Source organism: Zonotrichia albicollis, chromosome 5 (genome assembly GCF_047830755.1).
Source record: "Zonotrichia albicollis isolate bZonAlb1 chromosome 5, bZonAlb1.hap1, whole genome shotgun sequence".
In the NCBI taxonomy this organism is placed as follows: Eukaryota; Metazoa; Chordata; class Aves; order Passeriformes; family Passerellidae; genus Zonotrichia; species Zonotrichia albicollis.
The window spans coordinates 26,085,414-26,107,710 of record NC_133823.1 but is presented as its reverse complement, the minus strand read 5'-3'; the positions used below and the strand labels follow the sequence as shown (position 1 = coordinate 26,107,710).

Genomic DNA, 22,297 nt, shown 5'->3' with positions numbered 1-22,297 from the left:
GATGGGTCAGTCTTTCAGTTAAAGCTAATTGATTTAGCAGGTAAAATTAAGACTTTTTAAAGCTGATTCTGTTTTTTTCTGTGGTATTTGTTTTAAGAAGGTTTTACTTAGAGAAAATCAGTGAATGTGACAAGTACTCTTAACTGAAATGATATTGTCTTACAGAGCATGCTGATGACTTGGACCTTCATTCTGGGGACACTGTTTGTCTTTTGGAGAAAATTGATACTGAGTGGTACAGAGGAAAATGTGGGAATCGCACAGGGATATTTCCTGCCAACTTTGTTAAAGTGGTTGTATGTAGGCTTTGTATACATTGCTACATAGCATCCTGTTGCATTTGTTTTCTGGTTCTGTTTTGCTAAGGCTCCTGTGTGTTTAACTCCATAATGTGTTTAGATAATCTCTTATCCCACTGGCAGCACAGGAGATTCATCAGCTTGTTTGTGTGGTATTAGAAGGATGCTTGATTTGGCACAACCAGCTTGTGTTATGGGGAATAATTTGCTGTCAATTTAAAGCCAAGTGAGAAAATCATTGCCCTTACCAGATTCTCTTTGGAAACATGCATAGTTTCTCAGGGTCCTCAAAGCAGATTAGTTTTTGACAGGTGCATGTCAGAATCAATACTTAGTATAAGATGGTTGATTTTTGTGCCTCCTCCCAGCTCCCCATCTTCTGTCATTTTCTCATCCCTTGAACTTTGCTGGAATCACCACTTTTTTAGCCATGGAACAAACTAGGTCACAGTAGCAATTTCAAACCATGTTGGGTTTTTTTTTTCCTAGAATACTGTTTTTTCCAACAGGATCAATTTGCCTAAGTGGTTTTCTAAGTGGCTGCACAAATGGTTGTGCTGGCACAGTGCAAGGAGATTGTGTTGTTGCAAATGAGCAGCTTAAAGCAATCCTGTTGCTCAATGTGACACTTGACAGTGAGTGGAAGGCAAGAGGCAGGTGCTCTGTTGGAGCCCAATGGTAATTCATTTAAAGGGGTACAGTATGGTTTCCTACAGTCAAATGCTGGGTCAAACCTATTGCAAGCCTGAGCCTGACACTGAATCCATTTTGTGACAATGGGAAGGGCATTGGGCTGTCCAAGTGAGCCCTGCTGCTGCATGGGCAATAGCAAGGATTTGGTGGACATCAGAGAGGACAGGGTGTCTGTTTAGTTTGTAATGGTGGTATTGGAGAAAAATTTTAAGATCTGCAAAGTGCTGAAGAATCAAAACTAAATTCATAGTTAGTAGTAATGGAACCATACTTGATTCACTTTCACAAGAAAGATTTGTTAGCTAAATTGATTGGCTGTTTCTACACAGACCAACAGTTCCATTTAAAAGCTCTTGCTTCTACTGATAGCTAATGAAGAAAAGATTCTATGTTAAAGCAGTGGAGTGAGTAGTTGGAGTCGAATTCAGCATTGATACAGACAGATACAACTTCATCAAAGCTAGGGAAAATGCATTTCTATTTTAGTTGTAGAAGATGCTTATCCTTTGAGGGCAAAAATCTTTTGTTTGAGAATTTGGTTTTTTTTAAGAAAAAAAGAGTACAGTACATAAAGCTAATTTACTTGAGTGAATTCTCCTGTTAATTCATGTCAGATTTCATCTTGATACAAGGTCTCCATACAATATACTGCAATGTGTTTTACAATATTGAGCTGGGTAGTAGTTTGGATCTAGACACTTAACAATAATACATAGTTATGGCTTCCCATAGAACCTTCAGAGCACCACAGATACCAGCTCCTTCAGCAAGACCAATGCAGAGATTATTTGTCCTAAAAGGCATTGTGATTTCCTCCAGTGCCTCACACAAGCTGTGGAACATTCCTGTTGATTTAATGGGAGCTGGTTGTATAATAGTGAGCTGCAACCCAAAGCTCTTCACCAGGGCCTCTCAGCTCCTGGACCTGTGCATCTCACAGATCATCCTTCATGTCACACCAAAAATACAGTTGAAATCCTCCTGTGAGAAAGGACTTGAATGTTGGGTGTTTGGTATACTGATGTATTGATTTTTAAAGTTGTATTTCTGTAATTCAAGTGAGATTTGTGAGATGTGGTTTGTTTGGAGAGCAGTTGGCTACCAAAACACAGAAGGGATAAGTGTAAACAGTAGTTTTGTCTATTGTGGTGTACTGTGCTAGTAAATAATTGAGAGCAATTACCAGTTGAGAATTGGGATCTAAATTCAACAACATGTGGTAGCATCTAGTCACGTGTTCTGTCAATCAGTCATGCTACAAGTAGAAACAATAAACCAGCTTCATTAAACAAAACATTAAATATTGCTCCTTGTTTGCATAAGATTAAAAAATGAGAAAACAGGCATAAATTTACATTAATGTGATCATATATCAGAGCATGCCAGGGATTACAGAGTGTCACACATCTGAAAAACAGATTATTTTAACCAGTTTCAAGTTTATTATGGTTAGTTGCCATGAGCTTGTAATGGAAGATACAATTTATTTTATTGTTTTATTAGATTGATGTTCCAGAAGAAGCCAACAAGAAAAAAATACCCTCTTCATCACGGTGTATCAAGTGAGTCAGATGAATCTTATTTGCTTTCTCATGTTGATTTACAAGGAATGAAAAAGAAATATTAACTTTGAAACAGGGGCTCTCTGCACTGAGGTTAACAATTTATTCACTAAAATACATTGTAAAAATTAAATTATATGTTTTAAAAATCTTAATGTTTATGATGTTTTATAAAGACTCATATTTAGTTTTAAAAAGCCTAAAACCCTCCTTTCATGAAAACTGGTTCCAGAAACCATGAACCAATCTAATTAACTTCAGCAGCATTGTACACCTCTCTCTGCTCCTGACCTTGCTGCTTTCTTCCATTGTCCTCACAAAATGGAACATGGTAGGGCTCCTACTCACGGGAAAGAACAAGGTGCAAAGGAACAGAATATAGAGGTACTTTAGGCAGAGAAATCTCTCTGTCCTTAAGGTATGCTGATATATGGGTAAATCCAAAGTTCCCCCCAAATTATCAAATGAATTGCCAGCACTTTCATTGCTGATTTTCAAACAGCTTGCACTATTTATGGGCAAGAAATGATTTTTCATGTTCATCATTTCTCAGTGATGTTTATTGGATTTCGTAATCATTCATTCCAGGAATTAAAGCAAATTCATGCAGAGACAGGAGCAGCTAGTGTCACTGGGATCATTCAGTTGTTCTTTAGATGAAGCTTGGTTTGTCAGAAAAAAAAACTTTATTTTAAAAAGTTGCTTCTGCAGCTAAGAAAGAAACAGAAAGTTCTAGCTCTGTCCTGAAAGAAACACCTTTGCAAAGATACTTGGTGGGGGACAGGGGTTGGAATCAAGCTGCTTACTTTGTTTGTGTGCTATGAATATATAGAAAGAATTAAAGCCTATTACTGCCTTTTTCCAGCATGGCTTTTCTGATTGACCAAAAATTTTCTTAGGTTAATTTCTTAAATTTAATTTATAATAATATAAATTTATTATTTATATTAATTTATTAGGTCTTAAATAATGAAATCAATTTAAGTCAGGGGGGAAAATAATTAGGATTTTTTTCAGTGCTGTACCAAAATATATAAAACTTATCAGATGCATTGAAGTTTTTTTATTTGATAGATAAGCTTTTTTCCCTATAAGATTATAGGGATGGATTTTACAGAATTAAGTATTTTAAAGTAGATAAAACCTAGCTTCTTCCTATGAAACCTCCATGTATTTGGGACAAATACACAGCACTCACCCCCACCCACATTTGAGTGCATCTAAATGGGATGCTAGCTCAAAAAATAATCAAACTCTTAACAAAAGTGTATCAGGACACTTGCTTGGATATAAGCAAAGATATGAAATTGGACAGGTGACTGAGAAACAAGGGGGTTTATTGTTGCTTGGAAGGGAAATAGGGTCTTTTGCAAAATACTGTAACAGCCAGCAATTGGGATGCAGAAATTGCATCTGGCTTCTCCAGACTCTGTATTCATTCTCGTCAGAAAGCAGAGATTAGAACCAGGGCAGGCCCCCAATTTTCCACCTGTCCTATCTTCAGTGCATTTTTAATCATTTTAATTAAAATATCAATCCATATATTGCACACAATGCTGTCATATTATTAAGTAGACAGTAATAATAAAGAAGCAAAATAATTTCTCTTTTGTTTGTGCAGAGGTCCAAGGTGTGTAGCACGATTTGAATACATTGGAGATCAGAAAGATGAGCTCAGTTTTTCAGAAGGTGAAACTATTATCCTGAAAGAATATGTAAATGAAGAGTGGGCTAAAGGAGAGCTCAGAGGCACGTCTGGAATTTTCCCCTTGAACTTTGTGGAAGTAATTGAAGACCTGCCTGGAACAGGTATGAATATGTTTGCAAAAGTCTTCAAGAGCATGGTTTTGTACTTAATGCAAAAAGGCAGCATATAGAAGAAAATTCCAAAAGGACAGTGATTGCAGAAAAGAGGTAAAAAGAGAGGGAAGATTGATAAAAAATATGTCAAAATTAACAGTAGGACTTCTTAAGAAGCTATTCTTAATAATTACTTCAAATATCTAAAATCTCTGTCATTAGTAACATTCTGAATAGACACTGCTCCTGTTCTTAAGTTGTGCTTTACTTACATAGGTACAGAAACAGCACTGAAGAATAAGGTGGAGGTTTTGTCTTCCCTTCCTCAGGTAATAAAACTGTATAGGTGAGGGCCAGAATTTATGTATAGATTTACAGAGACTCTATTATAATGTGGGAGTAACTGCAGAATGTGACACCACTCCCACAACACACAATGCTGCATTGTCACACCTCAGTTCTGACACAAGGCCTGAGCTGACTGAATTCAGAGCTTCTGACAAATTAACATTGGTAAATTTTTATCCTTTGTGCTGAAGGAAATTCTTGTTAGCTCTATTTTAAGTATTACTGCAGTGATCTAATTTTGAATTTATTAATCCTTTCCCCTGCCGCCAGAGATAAAAAGGAATGTGGCTGAGCCTAGATGAAATTCTGTGGTGTTAATTGCTCAAATGCCATTCTGGTCTACATCTGCAGCAGCACTTTTGTATTGGGAGGGTGTCAGGACAGCCATGTGCTGTACAGCTGCTTTCAGCAGCATCCATCAGTTTTTTGGGCTCCATTCACACTTCTAAAATTAATGCAGCTCTTCTGTTAACTTGAACAGAGCAACAGACGCTCACTGGAGTGGTGTGAAGCGCTTCATGATTTTACAGCAGAAACCAAAGATGATCTATCCTTCAGAAAGGGAGACTGCATCCAAATACTGGAACAAGTCAATTTGGAGTGGTATAGAGGAAGACTGAATGGAAAGGAAGGGATTTTCCCAGCAGTTTTTGTTCAGACCTGCACAGGTACAGTGCTTCTATAGATGGCAATTCATTATTCACTGGCTTGTGCCAGTCATGACAGCTGTGGGAGAACATAATGGCAATAGCAAGTCACACACCACCAGAGTCTTCAGTATTCTAAAGCTAAACTGAAGTTTTGAACCAATCACTCCAATAATGGCAATATAATGTTCTAGTCAGTAAGTAATCTGTGAGGTTACACAGACTCTGGGATGTTTTCCAGTGTGGTTTGGGGACAGGCAAAACAGGGACACTGAGCCACCTTTAAGGAGTAATTCAGGAGTATTGATGCTGCTTCATCTTAGAGCAGAAAGAGGCAAAGTCAGCATTTATTATGGATCACCATTGGGAAGTTCAAGTTAAGTGAGTTTTAAATTTAGTCTGCTTAGAAGCAGAACTGTGAGCCTGTGTAATACTATAAAATGGACTGGTGGCAGTAGAGTTTTTATTCCAGTGGGACAGGGAATTTTGTACAGCAGTAGCAATAACATTTGGACAACCTGTAGCACAATAGTGGGGATAAAACAAGAGAATGACAGGAAACTTCTCCAGAAACAGAGATGTATTTCACTCCCATGCAAGTTAACTTCTCTTGTCCATGTTCTGTAGCCAGGGTAGAGCTGTCACAGCCTGGAGGAGGGAAGAAAGGAAAAGCCAAAGCTCTTTATGATTTTCATGGAGAAAATGAAGATGAGCTTTCCTTCAAAGTAAGTACCTCTCTTAGACCAATTTTCAAGAGGTCTCATGCTCCTAAGGAGTGCTAAAAATAAGGTTCATTCCCTTTGAATGTAGGCTTTAGACAAGAAGGATGAAGCACATAGATATTAACATAGTTATTAATATGCATAGATATTAACACATTTGATAAGTGGTCTCTCCAAAAAACATTTTTCCCTTATCACTCCTGTTATCTATCAACAAAAATCTTCATTAAAACACTGGAAGGAGCTCAGGAGTTGCAGAATTCCCGACTTCTCTGATCTAGTTAACATGACAAGATAAACAAACCTTATTTTGCAGTACATTCAGTTCCTGATTCGTTGATATGGTCAAGGGAGCCTCTCTTTGGACTAGGAAGAAAACTCTGAGTAGGAGGCAATGGTGAGAGTGCAAACAGGACAGCAGCCAGGCCTCTGAGGGAAACCTAGTACAGCAGCATCTTGAACTGGCAACACAATTCAGAGTTGCCATGGGAACAAGGGGAAAAACTAAATACATGCTGGATGCCCAGATCATATTAAGCATGAACAAAAAACAGAGTGCCCTTGGTATGCAAAGTCATGATTTAGGTAACCATGTTCTCAAAAGCAAGTATCTGAGAAGCAGTAGACTTTCACAGGAGCTGCAACACAGTATATTCTCTTCTAAAACCAGCAAAATAGTTTCACCATTAGCAGCTTGCAATGCTGAAAGGATAGATGATCCTTTAAAGCAGAAAAGGGGAATAGAGGTACTGAAAGAAAGGCCAGTACTTCAGATGAAGGGTGTGGCATGGGACAGTGAGAACAAGAACCAGTACCAAACACAGGACCTGCCATTTAAATGGCCATACTGAGCTTTTAGATTGCTTTTCCTTTTTTTTTGGAAAGTTTCCAAGTACTAGAAAATACTGGGATTAAATGAAAAAAAAATCTTTCCAGTGTTTTAAGAAACCAAAGCCCAGAAACACACACAAATAAGCACTAAAGCAGGGGCCCCATGAGCCAGCTCTTACCATACCTGGAGAGGCAAAGCAATGTGAGAAGTTATCCAGCAGTGCTCTTCTGTCCCTCCAAAGGTGGTGGTTTCTCAGCATAGACAAGTATTTAGCCTAAGAGAAGCTTCAGCAGATGTAACCAACAGAAGAGACTGGCCACATCTTAGCCCTCTTCTCTTTGATTGATATTAGTTGTTTCTAAAGAGGATCAGCTCTGCATGCATTAGCATTGCTCAGTAAGGCTGCACAGTAAGCTGTACTGACTCACAGTGCTCCTTCTCTTACAGGCAGGTGACATGATAACAGAGCTGGAATCTGTAGACGAGGACTGGATGAGTGGAGAGATACTAGGAAAGTCTGGGATATTTCCCAGGAACTTTGTTCAGATTTTAAAAACACCATGAAGTGTTGCCTTTCTACTACTCCCTGTGTGTGGGAGAGAATGTTTTCTACCCTAAAGGCACAGCAAAGACATCAACGAGTGTTGATTATCAATGTTTTGCACTACTTTTTCTAGACAGTCATAGTAGTATCTTGAAGTCAGATAAGAAAATTTGAGTCTTTTGTGACAGTGTATGTTATCATGTTTCATGAATGCTCAGAGAGCAAAACAAGCAGGCTTTTTGGCCATTTCCAACTAGGGAAGTACTGTGGTGCAACACCATTTTAACTTATATAGCATTCTAGTATGTTTACTCTCTGGTATTATATTTATCATGCACAAAGTCTGCATAACATAAGCTGCTTTGGCCTTCTTTGAACTTCTTAAGATCCAAACTTTTTAAATTGTTTTAATATGTAATTACAGCACTCAGTATGTAGATGAAGTTTGATATTCAGGTTTCATTACTGCTTGAGTTCCACATTAGCGGTAGAATCCACTTGTTTTATGACTTAGAGGATAAGAAAAATAACTGGTATTTCATAGTAGAAAGGTATCGAATCTAATACTGGTAAGAGGGGAAATGGAGAAATAAATCCTTGTGTAGTATCCTTCTATTCTTAGCCCAAGCTGCTCATACAGCAAGATCACAAAAGTAAGATTTTTAAGTATTTTGCCTCTTAATGAATTCTGTTTAAATCAGTATGAATCATCTTAGACCTTCCTCACTTTCCCCAAAATACTTTGCAAGTACAGGTTTAGTTTTCTCCTACTGCCCACTGTTCTTAGAGCACCATCATTCCCTTTTTTCCAGCTGAAGTTAGTGACAGACAGTGTCTATGGAGCTTTCTCAGATCCCAGCCATGGAGTAGCTGCACTATTCCAACTATTTGCCCCTCCACTCCCCTCATGGAAGTGGAAAGCCAGTGTTCACCCAGTCTGCATTTTATTTGTCACTGAAGCACTGGAACATACTTCAGTAACACTATTCCTATCCTTAACATGAAGGATATTCTAGAGCCTTGGGTTTAGTTTTCAGCAGACATGGGATTAGTTTCCAGTTTGTTGCCACATAGCAAATACACTGAGCATCCTTATAAACTGCCTGTGGAGGCCTTAAGGAAAACATGCCTGGCAAGAGGTTACTCCAAGCAGCTCTCACCAAGGCACTTGCTACAGAGCAGCAGTGTAGCTGGACTGACCAGCTAAGAAGGATGTGATTGAGGTAGCTTCACATTATAGGAACTTCTGGTAGTCAGTCCCTTTTTGTAACAGCAAGGAATGGGCATGCAGTCCCATGGCAGACTGGAGCTCACCAGGAGCGAGCCTGAGCGCCTCAGCACCATTCACCCAGCAGTCACTGCCAGGCCACACAACCTGCACAGACAGACTCAGCCCCACTTTGTGTGCTGCTCTGTGTTTAAACTACACCAGTACCCCCTCACACAACTGGGGGATGATAAACAAAGTTTTAATGAGCTGAGGAGCTGGACTTCTACTTCCAATAGGGATTAACATAAGCAAAATACTGTTATGTGCTGTTCTGGAAGGCTGGAAATGCAACAATGGCTACAGCTGTTACTCAGCAGCCCCAGCAAGCCTATCCAGAACTCCTGGGGAATAATCATGTGGCAGTCTACAGCCAAAGACAATCCTCCTCACTCTCCCAAGTTTTCCTGTTAGGAGATTGTAAAGATTGTTTATTCCAAAAAAAACAGTCATGTCCTAAAGAAATCCAAGGAATTGCCAGGTCCTTCAAAGACACACCACACCAGTGTGGTTGGCAGATAAGGCTGAAGTGTATGATGTTTACTTACTGTTTGTCTGGCAGTTTTCTAAGGTTTTGATACAAGTCTCAAAAGTAGAACTGATTTTTTTATATTTTTTTTTTTCAATTTCCTCTTTCCCATTTTTATAACTGTGTCTTAACCAGTTGTTTTTGTAACTTCACTGAATGTTCAGAGTCAGTGCCTGTTCATTGCCAAGACCACTCTGCTGTATGTGATCTCCTCCTCCCCGAGGGGCAGGGCAGGAGTAGCAGCAAGGCCTTTACTCAGAGCACCGAGTGCCATCTAAGGGCTGCTCGCGTGGCTGCAGGCAGCTGAAACGCGTCCGTGTGACGCTGCAGCAAGGGAGATGCTCGGCTTGTACAGGGCAGGATTCTCCTAAGACAATGCCCAACACCACCGTAAGACTGCATACAGACAACAAAAGATTCCTAAGGTGTACAAAAAAGCCGAGACTGAGGTGGAGTGCAAATCTTAACTGCAATGTAGTAGCAAATTCCAGCTGTAACCTTGAAATCCTGCTATATCTCCATGCATTAGAATAAAAGCCTCACTTACCAAAATATTTTGTTTGACCCATCCTCTAGAAATATCTTCAGGAAGATATCTTTGTTCTGTGTACAATGAACAGTGTCCTAAATAAACCTTTGTTAAGTCAAGTAAGTTTGTTATGGTACCTCTGTAAATTAAGAATGTATTTAACCAATAAAATTTTTATAATTAAGTCATGATGGCATTTTAGTTGTATTATGCTGTGGAAGGCAGAGCTTTCCACTTGACAGTTTAAGAGATCTCATTCTTCAAAGTAACACCCACCCCCAGACAAGCAGTCCAAACCCTTCAGATTGTGGATGATTTTAACAGGTTATCCTTTGCACTTGGATATGCCTCACACTCACCACCTGCAGAACCTATCACATTTTTTTACCTGCTACCATAGGGGATCACACCCACTGTGTTTCTCACTGTGAGAACATTGTGAAGATGACACAGGCTGATCCTGCACATAATTTAGGTGTGCTCTGCTGAATGCTGCTTTTGTACTCCATGATTTTTCAGCTGGTGTTTGATGAGAGAACACAGAGGATGACTCACAGTATCTTCCTTCCTGCTTTTGCCCCACCTGAAATCACATTACAAAGCCTGCATGTACCCAGAATGCCTGCATGGCAATGCACTGTTCCTAACAATACATTTAAAAGCCTGAAAAAGCCCAAGTTCTTGTTCTTTCCCCCAGTCCTCTCCGACTAACCTTTTGGTAACAGTCCTTAGATATGCAAGTAACAAATAAAACCTATGGTTTTAAAAATGTGGCTGTCTGGGATTCCTGGAGGCAGGTGACACCTGCCTCAGCAGTACAGATGGAAAGAGCAAAGCAACGTGATTCCTTCCCCCTGTTCCAAGGTTCTGAGTGTTGAGCACTCACTGCTCTTCCTTCCAGTATACAAAGTAGAAAAACCAGAACATATTAAAACTCTAACTTGGAATCACAAGACAAAGTCACATCACCTGCAGCGTTCTGAAGTAAGTTCAAAAGCATTCTTCTCATTTTGCCTAGGAAAATGTGAAAATCCCTGGCAGGGAACAGTACAGCCTTAATGGGTAGCAGAACCCCTCTCCTTTTCTTTAATAGCTTTGTTGGAACAGTAACATTTTCACTGTTTTCCTTTATTTCTCGTCCTAAGCTCTGTGACAACCAATTGCAAGAGCCACTAATCTCAGTGAATTCCAGGTTTTGCTCTCAGGTTTTAAATCACTAACTTACCAACAATTTAACAGGACTAACTTTAGGTTTGTTGGCCTAAACAAACACATCAATAGCGCACAAACTCATTTTAGCCAGAAAAAAACCACTCCTTCACTTATAAGCCAATGTAAGTTGAACAAGAATCAAAAATGCTGTTAGATAACAGAAAACAAAATTACTCAGCAAAACATTTAAGTGCTTTGTTTTTAAAACACACACCATTGCCTCTTTACAGAATCTTTTCCCCTGAAGTTCCACGGGTCTTCCAATACAGTCATCCCTCAGTTCTGACAGGTTAAAATCCAACACCCAACTCCACTGCTCGAACACATTTTGGATTTCTGTAATGCTCAATTAACTAACACTGCTTCCATCATCACAGTTACAACCTTAACACCTTCAAACACCTTCTGACCACCACAGACCACACCCATCCCATGAGAGGTTGTACTTAATTACCAAGAAATTTAAACATATGCATATTATTCTGAAGCAAGTCATCTGGATAAAACTTCCCAATAATACTGACAAAAAATTCTGACACAGGTTTCCCTGTGCAATTTCTGCCTTCCCTGTACTCTGTGAAGCACTCCTCACCAATGCACACATACAGAGGTTTTTCTGGTGAGGACTAAAATTACTGGGTAAAACCAACACAGAGAATCCACAGAAAGGACAACCTACCTTCTTCCACACCCATCTCCACAACACAACTGGAGAAGTACACGAGTACTTCTTTAGTTGTTTTTTAAGCCAAGGCTGTAGATCTGGTTTAAAACTCACCCAGTGTGAAAACTTACTGAAAACTCATCCACACATCCAATACCAATATTGTCCAGGAGCAATACAGGCAACCAACCAAGCATTAGTTCTGTATATTAAAACCTTTTATTTTCCACCAATTTTGAGTTTCACACAGACTCTTGCACAGGCGGCTCATATCCATCAGCTCGCTCTACCTTGGTGCCAGCCTCATCCCCAGAGGGCTTTCCAGCACCACCACCTTCACCATGCAGCTCCATCAGCTTGCCCACTAAAAAGAAGCAGTGACACAAACAGTGAGAGATGGACCTGTTTGAACAGTTTTAAATTGCTCCATTACTCATCACACACAAATGAAACCACCAGAATGTTTTCTGTCACTACTAAGTCCATTGCAGACAGCTCGTGCACAGAGATGCTGCTGCAGTGACAGTCAGTCAGATCAAGCAGTGAAATAAAGCTATGCAATGAAACTGCAAGTGACACCTTTTCCTAAAGGGATCTGGACTCAAGCACCCACTGCTGCATTACATGGGAATGTCAGAAATTGGGGAAATGGAATCATTCCACATCATCTGGGACCGAAACATTTTGTCATCATTCATTCCCAAAGCAAAGCTTTTAACATTCAGCAGCAATTCCAGGTGAGGCTGCAAGAAGCTCCAAACTGGACGCTCACTGCTTGGCTTTCAATCCTGGAAGCCACACATGGGAACAAGGACGCACTTTCCCTTCTACAACTACTAAAGCTCATTGAGGCTGTTGCACCATCTTTATCCAAAAGCAAACACATTTAAACTGCCCCCTTTCCACACCCTCCCCCAGATGTCTGCAGGAACACACTTACATTCAAACTTGGGCTTCTTGAGCATCTTCACCTTGCGCACGTAGACGTCGTGCAGAGGGTAAATGGACTGACAGGCCTTCTCGATGTCCTTGCCAATGCTGTCTGGGATCCTGAGCAATCACAGAGCAACACAATGCTAAAAACTCTGCCTGCTCCTGCAGCAGCAACACAGGCTTAAAACAATCCTTAATACAAAATATTCTACAAAAGTTTGTATCATCACTTTGACAATCTTCTTCAAGTACATTTAGAGTCTAAGACACCTCCCTTGCCATGTCAGAAGGGACTTAGTGCAGGTTTGCTCATTTTGAGAGCAAACCTGCAAACTTCTGGAAGCAATCAGCACACTGACAGACTCTTCTATCAGAAAAGCTCAGAGCATTCACAGCCCCAGTAGATCAGAATTACAACTTCAGTCTGTAGAAATGTGAACCAGGAATCTTCTGGAAAGTGATTTTACATTTATGCAAACGTGACAGTGGATTCAGGTCAGACAAGACGCAGAGACTGACAGAAGCCATTTGCACAAAAGGGTGATTGGTTTTTCCACACAAGGGGCTCCTTGCCTGGTCTCTGACCAACAGCCTGGAACACACCAGCAATCCCCAGGCACTCAGCAACAACCAACCCCTAAACAAGGATTTAAACTGTAGGGGAGAAAAAAGAACAGTGCCAAAGCTTACAGCTTATTGACAACTTCCTTCAGGTCATTGGTCTGCACCTCCCGGGTCATGATCTCCATCATTTTCTTGCGGATCTGCCGGACCTGCTGGTGCTGGGCGTAGGAGGTCTTGCGGATTTGGTTATTGCGCTTCTTGGTGAAGCCCACGCAGAAGAGGCGCAGCAGGTACCCATCCGTAGTCTTGACATCCACGTGGGCTTCAATCATTGTCTGCAAGAGGAAGCACTGAACGTTTGGCACGCTGCAGCACAGGCTGCCCAGCCCCACGCCCCACACTTCAAACATGGCTCTGCCAGGCACAGCGCTTCCTTCCCTCCCTCCCTCCCTCCCTGAGGCACCGCAGCGATGCTGTTTCTCACGCACCTGCCATTTTTTCACCATGGAGCACATTTTGTCCCGGGTGAGGTCCATCCCATGGAAGTTGGTCAGACAATTTTTGCCCTGAACATCCTCAGTGATCAGTTTGAATTTGCGGAAGGCAACCTCATCATTCTGCAGATCAGCCAGGCTCACCTCAAACACGCGGCCCTTCAGCCCGTCAGAGGCAATTTCTGTGGGGTGGAACAGAACAAAACACCTTAGATTAACATTAGGGGCACATCCTTCAAATCAGACACTGAATTCCCTCTGGAATTCTGTTCTCTGATGTTTTCTAATGGTGATCACAGAGCCAGCAAGGCTGGCAATTTCTCCCTCTGGGAGGAATCTTTTTAAGGCAATAGTGCCAGGTGTGGGATATGAACAGCAGCACACAGCAGATCCCACCACGTGTAGTAATTTGGTTTGTTTCAAGCATAAAGGGGCTACAGAGCATTTGGAAATTATCAACAGCAATGAGAAAACCAAACAAAAAGCCACAAGTGCTCAGCAGAGGTGAAGCAGCAATGAACAGCCCGGCACAATAATTTCACAGCTTCTCCTCCAACGAGGAACCATTTTAACAACACTGGCTGGTTCACACTTCGTTTGGCAGTGACCCTTATTTTAACTGTTTCACGTGTTACAGCACAAAGTAACAATCATCATCCTAACTTTCAGTGCAGCCAGCAGAGTATCTATCACAAAGCTATTTAGCCATTCTGCATGGCTAAGCCTCCAAAAACAGGGTTACCTCTATCCAGACCCCTCTGCATTCCTAACAGAGGCTTCCTCTTTTTAAGGTGTGCCAGATGATATAAAACCGAATTTACCCCCAGTGATACATCAGTCCTCACAATAAGTCAGCAATTCTGGCTCTAATCTTTACCCAAAACCTTTAAATTTCAGATATTTCAGTGTCTTGATGTGCCGGTCCTTGCGATCCTATAAGGACTAATGTCTCCTGTGGCACTGTCCCACATCTCCCCCGGTGACAATCAGAACTAGTGCTTACTTCTTCAACTTTTCCCAACTTGCCAAGTTACCACAAGAGGAACTCATAAGAAACTTCAGGCCCTTCCTTCCATGGTTTGGCATTCTTGTACAAAAAATAGCCCAGTGTACGAACTTCCTGCAGCTAAGCTCATTTATTCAAGCAACACGGTCAACTCAAAAAAGAAAAAATCTACTCAAAACAGCCAACTTTTCTAGTTTCCAAACTCCTAACAATACAAGCAAAACCCATTTCTCATCAGTCTTTTACCCAAGAAGTTCTTTAACCGCTTGGAGCCAGCACATGGAGCCAACACAATCCGCTGTACTGCACCAACCCCAAATACTCACTAGTTCCTTGAGTCCTGGTGACAAGCGTCTTCCCGATGTTCCGGATATTGAACATCGCCGGTGCTTTGACATCGTACCAGTCCTTCTTAGAGAAAGGGTCGACCCTTAAATCAAAGGAATTCGATTTTTTAGCCAACGTTCTCGGGCCGCACTGGGCGGCAGTAAGACCTTCCTCCCCGACTGCCCGCCGCTGCTCCCGCCCCGCTGGGCCCACGCCCGCCCGCCTGACGCCATGACAGCATCGGCCCTGCTCCGGCCGGGCCGCCGCCGCCATCCGCCCCGCATCCCCGCCATCCCGCCGCTGCGGTGCCACGCCCGGCGCCCCCGTGCACCGCCCGCCCTCGCCCCGGCCGCCCTTACACTTTCTTCTTGGCGCCCTTCTTGCCGCCCTTGGTGAGGCGCTTGTTCTTCCCGACCGCCATGGTCCGGCCCGCGCCGCGGAAAGGGCGGGGCGCGCGCCCTCCCGCGAGATTATACGAGAGCGGCGCTCGCGCGAGACCTGCGAGAACGGGGCCGCCACCAGCGCCGGGGGCGGGGGCGGCCCGCGCGGGACGTACCACGGCGGGACGGAACCAACGGCGCGGGGGGAACGGGGGAGTCCGTGCCCGTGAGCGCCCCCGCCTGGACCTCTGCGGAACGCCTGGCCCTGGGAGCGCCCGGCCCTTCCGATGCCCCGGCCCGGCCCTCCCGGTCCCTGCTCCCCGAAAGTGGGGCCGCTGTGCGGACGGGCAGGGCCACAGGGACGGGGTTCGCTGCACCGACTATACCCCGGTGAAAGGCAAGTGCCGCCTCCTGCCCAGTCTGGTGTCTTCCAGCTGAATGATCTGTCCCCAGGCTGAATCTCATCACCTTTTGTAAACGTAACTGATGTCGTCTGGTATTTTCTATATTGGAAGTTGCTTAATGAACTCAATGTATTTCAAGCATCACATAAGAGTACCATCATACAAATAAATATAAATCGATAGATGAGGAATATGCTTTAGACAGGAGGGCTCATGTAAATTTCACTGTGTAAAAGATGTTACTTTTTAAAACCTCATGGTGTGTTTGATTTGTCAAACCTCCAGTTTGCATCCCCTGCAGAATAAATAATATCTCCTTTCTGAACTAGACTCTGTTCCTGAAGTCGGCAGCTTTCCCAGGCCTTGGGGCACGAGGGGACAGCCATAAGTTGTTGGTCTGGGCTGCCCCAAATGCCCCGGCCGAGGACTCCTCTCCACCCCACACAGGGCAGGAGGAGGCTCCGCTCAGCCCTCGGGCATGGGCAGGGATGGCACATGGAGAAGCCGTGCCCAGGATAGTGCCAGGCAGTTGGGGCCTCCCTGGACAAGGGGTGACCACAGGCTGTGGCTCACCAATGAGCCTCATAGCAGCCTCTGGCAAGGAAATGCCTGAGGCTGTGCCGGGTAGGATGGGATCCAGAACAGGTACCTGCACCATGCCTGCTAGAGACAGCCCGCTGCCAAGCATGCAGGCTTGTTCCTCCTCCTGTGGGCGCCATCCCTTTTGACCACACCAGGACAGTGGAAAGCAGAGTGTGTCTGGAGGGGACACGCTTTCCTTGGGGCTCTATTACGATGGTCAAGGGAAAGGAGTGTTTGGTGGGCTCAGGCTGGCTCCTGGCTCTGTGCTTGTCTGTGCATCAATGGGACAGCTGGGACATGGAAGGTAGCAGTGAGGAAAATGCATCCTGGCACTTCCCAGGAGTATGAATTTTCCTGCAATTGGACACAGGGAAAAGAAACACGTAGGTCCCTTAGCAGTGCAGAAGAGCCATAGATGTTCCACATCTTTCAAGAGTTGTAGGAACATCTGCCAGCTTCCCCAGAGATGATGTCCCCCCAGATGGTGACGTCCTGCCCGCCACCAGGAAACCACGGATCTTGCCCTGCCACCAAAAGGAGCCAGATATCCTGCCTTTCATGGGACAGGTGGCCAAGGCCAGAGTGGGCAGGGGCCACCCAAGGGGATGCACGCAGACAGTCACGTGGCTCGTTAATGACTGCCTAATGACCTTGGGGGCCATGAGGGTGAGTGGGGCCTCCTGGACACCTGGCTCTCCCCAGACATCCACTGAACCTTGCTCTTTACCCTGCCCCTCCTCCTGGATCCTTGCCCATTGGGCACAGCTGGGGCCAGTATAAAAGAGGTGCAGAGTAGTGGGAGGGATCCCGGAGACCCTGAGGCCATAAGGGAAACTGAGGCACGCACACAGGTGCGGGTGAAGGGTGCATCGGGGACCAGAATGTCTGTGGGAGGGGTCTGGGAGGAACCCGAGCATCCAGTGGGGAAGGGAGGCTGTGTATGGCATCTGGGTGTGGGGCACGGGGTGGATCTGTAGGGGAGCCAGGGGTCTGAGGAACAGCTAGGGGATGTATCATGGGGGACTGAGGCTTCTGGGGGGTGCATGACTTTAGAGGACCCATTTAGAGGTGAATCCACAGATAGTCCAGCTGTCCAGAGATGGGCCCCCAGGCATTGGGAGGGGATTTGTATGGGACCCAGGGATCTGGGAGGGGGACTCTGTAGAATAACCAAGCTCCCAGGGTGGGATTTCCAGTCGGGGGCCCAGAGGTGCAGATGGCCGTAACCCCCCCGTTCCACAGGTGTCCATGGCGGGCTGGGTGCTGTGCATGACGCTGGTGCTGGCAGCGCTGGCAGGGGCGGAGGGTGAGACGCGCTACGAGAAGTTCCTGCGGCAGCACGTGGACAGCCCGCGGACGTCCACGCTGGCGGCGCACCGCTACTGCGAGACCATGCTGGCACGGCGCCGGGTGATCGGCCCGGGCAGGCCCTGCAAGCCCTCCAACACCTTCGTGCATGCCCCGCCTGCCGAGCTGGTGGCCGCCTGCTCGCAGGCGCCCGACCCCGCGACGGGCTTCCAGAGCACGCCGAGCGCGCTGAGCCTGACCATGTGCCGCCTGCGCGGCGGGGACACACGGCCGCCGTGCAACTACCGCGCCCGCCAGGCCGAGCAGCACGTGCGCGTGGCCTGCCGCGACGGGCTGCCCGTGCACCTGGCCGGCACCTACACGGCCCCGTAGTGAGGCCTGCCGTGGTGGTCTCATGGGCCCTCCGTGCCATCAGGGGCTCTGTTCGTGCTGCCCCGCAGTGAGGCCTGCCACAGCGCTCCCGTGGGCCCTCATGGATCCTCCCGCCCGTCAGGGGCTCTGTTCGTGCTGCCAATAAAGGAGCTGTCACAGGCCTGGGCTCCAGCATCAGCTTGTGGTGGGACCCTGCAATCCTACACCCCCGCCCCCCCTGAACCCCTTGGGTGACCCCAATCCTGTATTTAGCCCCCATGTGCCTTACAAATCCCTGGGTTTTCCCAGCCTCCTAGGTGTCCCATAGCCCCCTAGGGTGTCTCTGCCTTCTCCTGTGCCATCTCCCCTTTCTTGGGTGTCCCACAACTCCCACAGATGCCCCACAACCATGAGCACCCCCTCCCAGCCCAAGGCTCTCCAATCTCCTGGATGTGCACCTAGTCCTCTCCCCAATGACCTGACCCTCTGAGTGTCAAATTGCTTTCCTGGATAGCCCATAACTATCACAGGGTTTCCCAACCTCCCACATGCCTTATGATCCCCCTGGGTACCCCCAAATTCCCCCATGTCTGCCCCTTCTCCCACATGCCTCTGACCCCACCTGTGACCTCTCTGGGGCTGAGGCTGCTCACCCTTGGGGCCCCCACAGGACTGAGCCCTGGCTGGGGCCACACAGAGCCCTGAGCCACCATCCCACACACCCTGAACACACAACACATGCACACAATGCACACAAAACCTGCACTGTCACACAGCGTGCAGCCACACACAACACAAAGCATTCAACGCTCACAGCCCTGCTCCTAGCACAGCATTAGCACACACAGGACACACATACAGAAGTTTTCTCCCTGAATCTCGATGGGATTTCACAATTTCAGCTGGTGTTCATCACCTCTTGTCCTTCATTCTCCCTGTCAGTACTTAAAAGCTCCCCCTGTATGAGCCTTCTCTTCTCCAGGCTGAACAGGCCCTGCTCTCTCAGCTCCTGCTTTGATCAGACATGCTCCAGTCCCTTCATCATCATCAATTCCTTGCTGGACTCTCTCCAGTATGTCCATGGCTCTCATGTACTCAGTCCACCACTGGATCCAGGACTCCAGGTGTGTCCCAGTGGTGCTGAGCAGAGGAGCAGGATCACCTCCCTGCACGTGCTGGCAGCACTCTGCCTGATGAAGCCCAGCAGGCTGGGGGACCCCTTTGCTCTGGTCCTACTGCTGTGGGAGCCCTGAGAAGTCCCATGGCACTGCTGACACCCAGGGGCTGTGCTGCTACAAAAAGGCAGCCCAAATGCATCCAGAAAGTGTTGCTGTGGAGGAAAAGGAGTGCAGAAAGGTCTTCCCAATTCTTTTCCTCTCACCCCAAGATACCTCTTGCCTCAAGTGACTCCGGGGCTCCTTTCCTGAAATTCAGGTGAAGGGCATTTTGAGGCCCATCCATGGACTGGTGAGCTCCACCAAGGCCCAGTGAGGGGAGCCCTTCTCTTTGTGCACTGGGAAGGAATTGGGGTATTTCAAGGGTATTTGGGGCATTTCTGGACCAGCAACTTAGAGCAGACTAATTTCTCCACCCTGCTCACTCCTAGCCATGGGAGGAGCTGACTGGCTCAGGAGGGAATATTCGGGGTCTCTGCAAGTACAAGGGTTTGATCTCTGCTTCTTGTTCCCTTGGTTCTTCAGGATTTGGAGGAGGATTCCACCTCTCCACTTGTTCTCTGGTAGGTGAGATCATCCTGGCAGTGACAGAGAAACATATCATCACTGAGATTTACCCCACAAGCTTTGCACTTCAGGCTCTGAAGTGCATGGGAGAGGGGGCACCCATCCTGGGGACACAGCTCTTAGCTGCAGTCTAAAAACAGCAATGCCATTTCTGGGTTGCCCAGCATGCTGCAGCTACCTGAGTCTGCTGGAAAGTCTGGATGATTCCTGGCATCCTCCATTTGATGGCAGGGCAGCTCCACCACTTCAGCACATCCCATCCCATTACTGCACTGTTGGTTCACTCCTCTGCTGTGTTTTCTCCTAAGACGCAGCTGTGTTTCTTCAACATATGTTTGTGTCTGTTCTTTGTGAAGGCTAAAGGGAAAAAATAGCCACAAAGGAATCAGGATATCCAGAGGGTGTTGTGGCCTTTGCCACAAGCAGCATAGTGGGCCATTTACAGGCAGTGGTCACCAAATTTGTAATAGCAGCAAGCAGCAAAAAGCCAGGGAGCGACTGGTGCCTGAAAATAAAGGAAGGAACTCTGCAATATTATGTTTTAATAAATCAGTGCATATATTTCCTCATTGGTTCCTCATTTAGGTACTTTCATGTCCTGCCCAACACAGTCAAACGTGAAGTTGTGAGGTTTGTGGTTCATTCTGCTTTGTAACACAGAAACTGATCATCTCTGCTTTGTGAGTGGGAGTTAAGCAACTTTCCTAAGGTCACAGAAAAGTCTGAGAGAGGACCTCAGTTCAGACCTCCTCAGCCCTATTTAACAGCCTCCCTTGCCATTTATGTGCTTTTTTTTTTTTTCTGAAGACAAATGAGACCAAAAATGTTTCAAGAACAGCACTATATGCCTACAACTTGTCTCTGAGTCATATCTGCTTGACTTTCATGCCCAGACTTTGCTTTGACAGTGGTCAGCCTGCTCTGCTCACTCGTTCTATTGTCAAACAATTCCTTCACCAGAAACTGGCTGTTGCTTGTTTAGCACAGGGAAATGAAACAAATAATCCTGAATCACGCACTTCATTACGGCTCACAAGCTTCCACTACCCAGCCTTTCATGACATAAGATGAGAGGCATGAGCAGTGTGTCAATATTTCCGGTGCTACTGTGGAAATTTCTTCCTGCTCCTTGAAAAGCAAGGGCATTTTTTTTCAGAACCATAGCAGAAAATTGCTTAAGCAGGCACTGCAAAGACCTTCAGAAGTATTTACTCAGCAAAGTCATGTATCAGCTCTATGGGTTTGGCAGAACAAGTCCTGTGAAACCAGGCTGTTGCTACATGCCATGCATGCCAAAATTGACATGGAAAAAGCTTCTTTCCAGCGTATCTATTACTTCCTCTTAAAATACACCCTGCACAAATACAGCAAAATACAAGACAGTTTCTGTGAGGCACATCCACCTTTCTTGTGTGCTTGGACCACTGGGAAAGGGGCTGCCAGGCTGCCTGGGGGCAGCACGAGACAAGAAAACAGCTCTTTCCCCCTCCAGCAGTACCTCTGAGATCCTGGGTCTGTGCTGCTCCTCCAGTCGCTGCTCCTCAGCACTGTCCCTATGGCACACACACCTCCAGCTGAGCTCCCAGTCAGACACATCCTGCAATCCTCCTTCCCCCTGACTGAGTGACACACTTGGCCCCCAGGGTGCAGGGTCATCTGTGTCCCCTGCCACACAGGCAATGATCCATCCCCTCCACCATTCTGGCAGGGGTTCCTGGGCATGGGGACAAGAATGCCTGCTAGGAAAAGGGGAGCTGCTGCTCATGGCATGGTGGGAATGGCAAAGACAAGGAGGGCATAAGACAGCAAAGTCCTCAAACTCAGCTGTGGCACTCAGCTTAGGTGTCACTTTTCCCACAACAGCTACACATCAGAAATTCTGATGCACTTCTCCAGTTCAAGCATTGACACTAAGACCCAAAACCTAGGCTGGAGAAGAAGCATGAGCGACCAAAGGGGAAGTACCAGGAAAACCAGGAGCTAAGAATTTATGTTCATATGCAACCAAGAGGCCACCCACCCAATCTAAAAAAACTATAGCTGAAAAATACTGTTGTTGACTTCTTGGGCTCTGGTCTGCTGGGAATACTGCTGCAAGGTGCCAAGACAAACACCAGACTCAAGCGCTCAAACTCAAAGTAAAGAGTTTTGATCAAGTTAACATCTCACACCATGCAGGTCCTGTGCCAATACCTGTAACAGTGTTTGTCACTAAATTGAAACTCAGCATGCGAAATGGATCCAGTCTCATGTTCTGTGGGCTGGTTTAATATTTGGCTACCTCTTGAGCCCACTGAGTACACAGCTAAAGGTTTGCAAGCCAGTTGCCTTACAAATTATCTCCCCCTTGCCAGCGTAACATGGATCTGTCATGGCCAGTCCTGTCTCTTTCAGTGCTCTCCTGCAGAGCTGCCACCAACCTCTTTCCTACATTCATGCTTAGAAACTGGGTAATCTCTTCATCTTATCTCAGAAAAACATGCTGGGCTCCTTCAGACAGGTTCTCCAACTCTTTCATCACTCTGCTGGCCCATGTGAGACCACATGCAGAAAGTCAG

At 45.6% G+C, this 22,297-nt stretch overlaps 3 protein-coding genes and 1 non-coding gene across 6 annotated transcripts in view; 2 read left to right on the top strand and 2 right to left on the bottom strand.

Moving 5' to 3' along the window:
* SH3D19 (SH3 domain containing 19) overlaps window positions 1-9,960 on the top strand; it is an 81,573-nt gene extending 71,613 nt beyond the window's left edge. For all 3 annotated transcript variants that reach the window (XM_005486363.4, XM_014266524.3, XM_014266525.3), the window contains 7 exons: window positions 166-296; window positions 2,496-2,554; window positions 4,176-4,363; window positions 4,631-4,683; window positions 5,184-5,370; window positions 5,977-6,074; window positions 7,351-9,960. In XM_005486363.4, the coding sequence (XP_005486420.3) occupies window positions 166-296; window positions 2,496-2,554; window positions 4,176-4,363; window positions 4,631-4,683; window positions 5,184-5,370; window positions 5,977-6,074; window positions 7,351-7,467 (833 nt within the window). In that variant the 3' untranslated portion in view covers window positions 7,468-9,960. The remainder of the gene's footprint in view (window positions 1-165; window positions 297-2,495; window positions 2,555-4,175; window positions 4,364-4,630; window positions 4,684-5,183; window positions 5,371-5,976; window positions 6,075-7,350) is intronic.
* Window positions 9,961-11,848: 1,888 nt separating this feature from the next.
* RPS3A (ribosomal protein S3A) lies at window positions 11,849-15,492 on the bottom strand. Its single transcript, XM_005486365.3, has 6 exons — window positions 15,332-15,492; window positions 14,972-15,075; window positions 13,634-13,821; window positions 13,272-13,480; window positions 12,589-12,698; window positions 11,849-12,012 (listed from the first exon to the last, which is right to left on the bottom strand). Exons 1-6 carry the CDS (start codon window positions 15,391-15,393, stop codon window positions 11,891-11,893), a joined length of 795 nt encoding a protein of 264 aa, XP_005486422.1. The 5' UTR covers window positions 15,394-15,492; the 3' UTR covers window positions 11,849-11,890.
* LOC113459194 (small nucleolar RNA SNORD73) lies at window positions 12,278-12,347 on the bottom strand. Its single transcript, XR_003380190.1, has one exon. It is a non-coding gene; the product is annotated as a small nucleolar RNA SNORD73 (small nucleolar RNA).
* Window positions 15,493-17,033: 1,541 nt separating the features above from the next.
* LOC102065946 (ribonuclease CL2-like) lies at window positions 17,034-18,178 on the top strand. Its single transcript, XM_005486366.2, has 2 exons — window positions 17,034-17,189; window positions 17,581-18,178. The coding sequence occupies exon 2, from the start codon at window positions 17,587-17,589 to the stop codon at window positions 18,016-18,018; it is 432 nt and encodes a 143-aa protein (XP_005486423.2). The 5' UTR covers window positions 17,034-17,189; window positions 17,581-17,586; the 3' UTR covers window positions 18,019-18,178.
* The last annotated feature ends 4,119 nt before the right edge of the window (window positions 18,179-22,297 follow it).

Excerpts from the sequence above, each read along its gene's own strand:
- RPS3A (XM_005486365.3), bottom strand. The coding sequence starts at position 15,393 with ATGGCGGTCGGGAAGAACAAGCGCCTCACCAAGGGCGGCAAGAAGGGC. Across the intron at positions 13,822-14,971 it reads CACCAGGACTCAAGGAACTA|AAATTGCCTCTGACGGGCTG; the intron begins GTGAGTATTTGG and ends TCCACCCCACAG. Across the intron at positions 12,699-13,271 it reads AAGGAAGTTGTCAATAAGCT|GATCCCAGACAGCATTGGCA; the intron begins GTAAGCTTTGGC and ends GTGATTGCTCAG.
- LOC102065946 (XM_005486366.2), top strand. The coding sequence starts at position 17,587 with ATGGCGGGCTGGGTGCTGTGCATGACGCTGGTGCTGGCAGCGCTGGCA.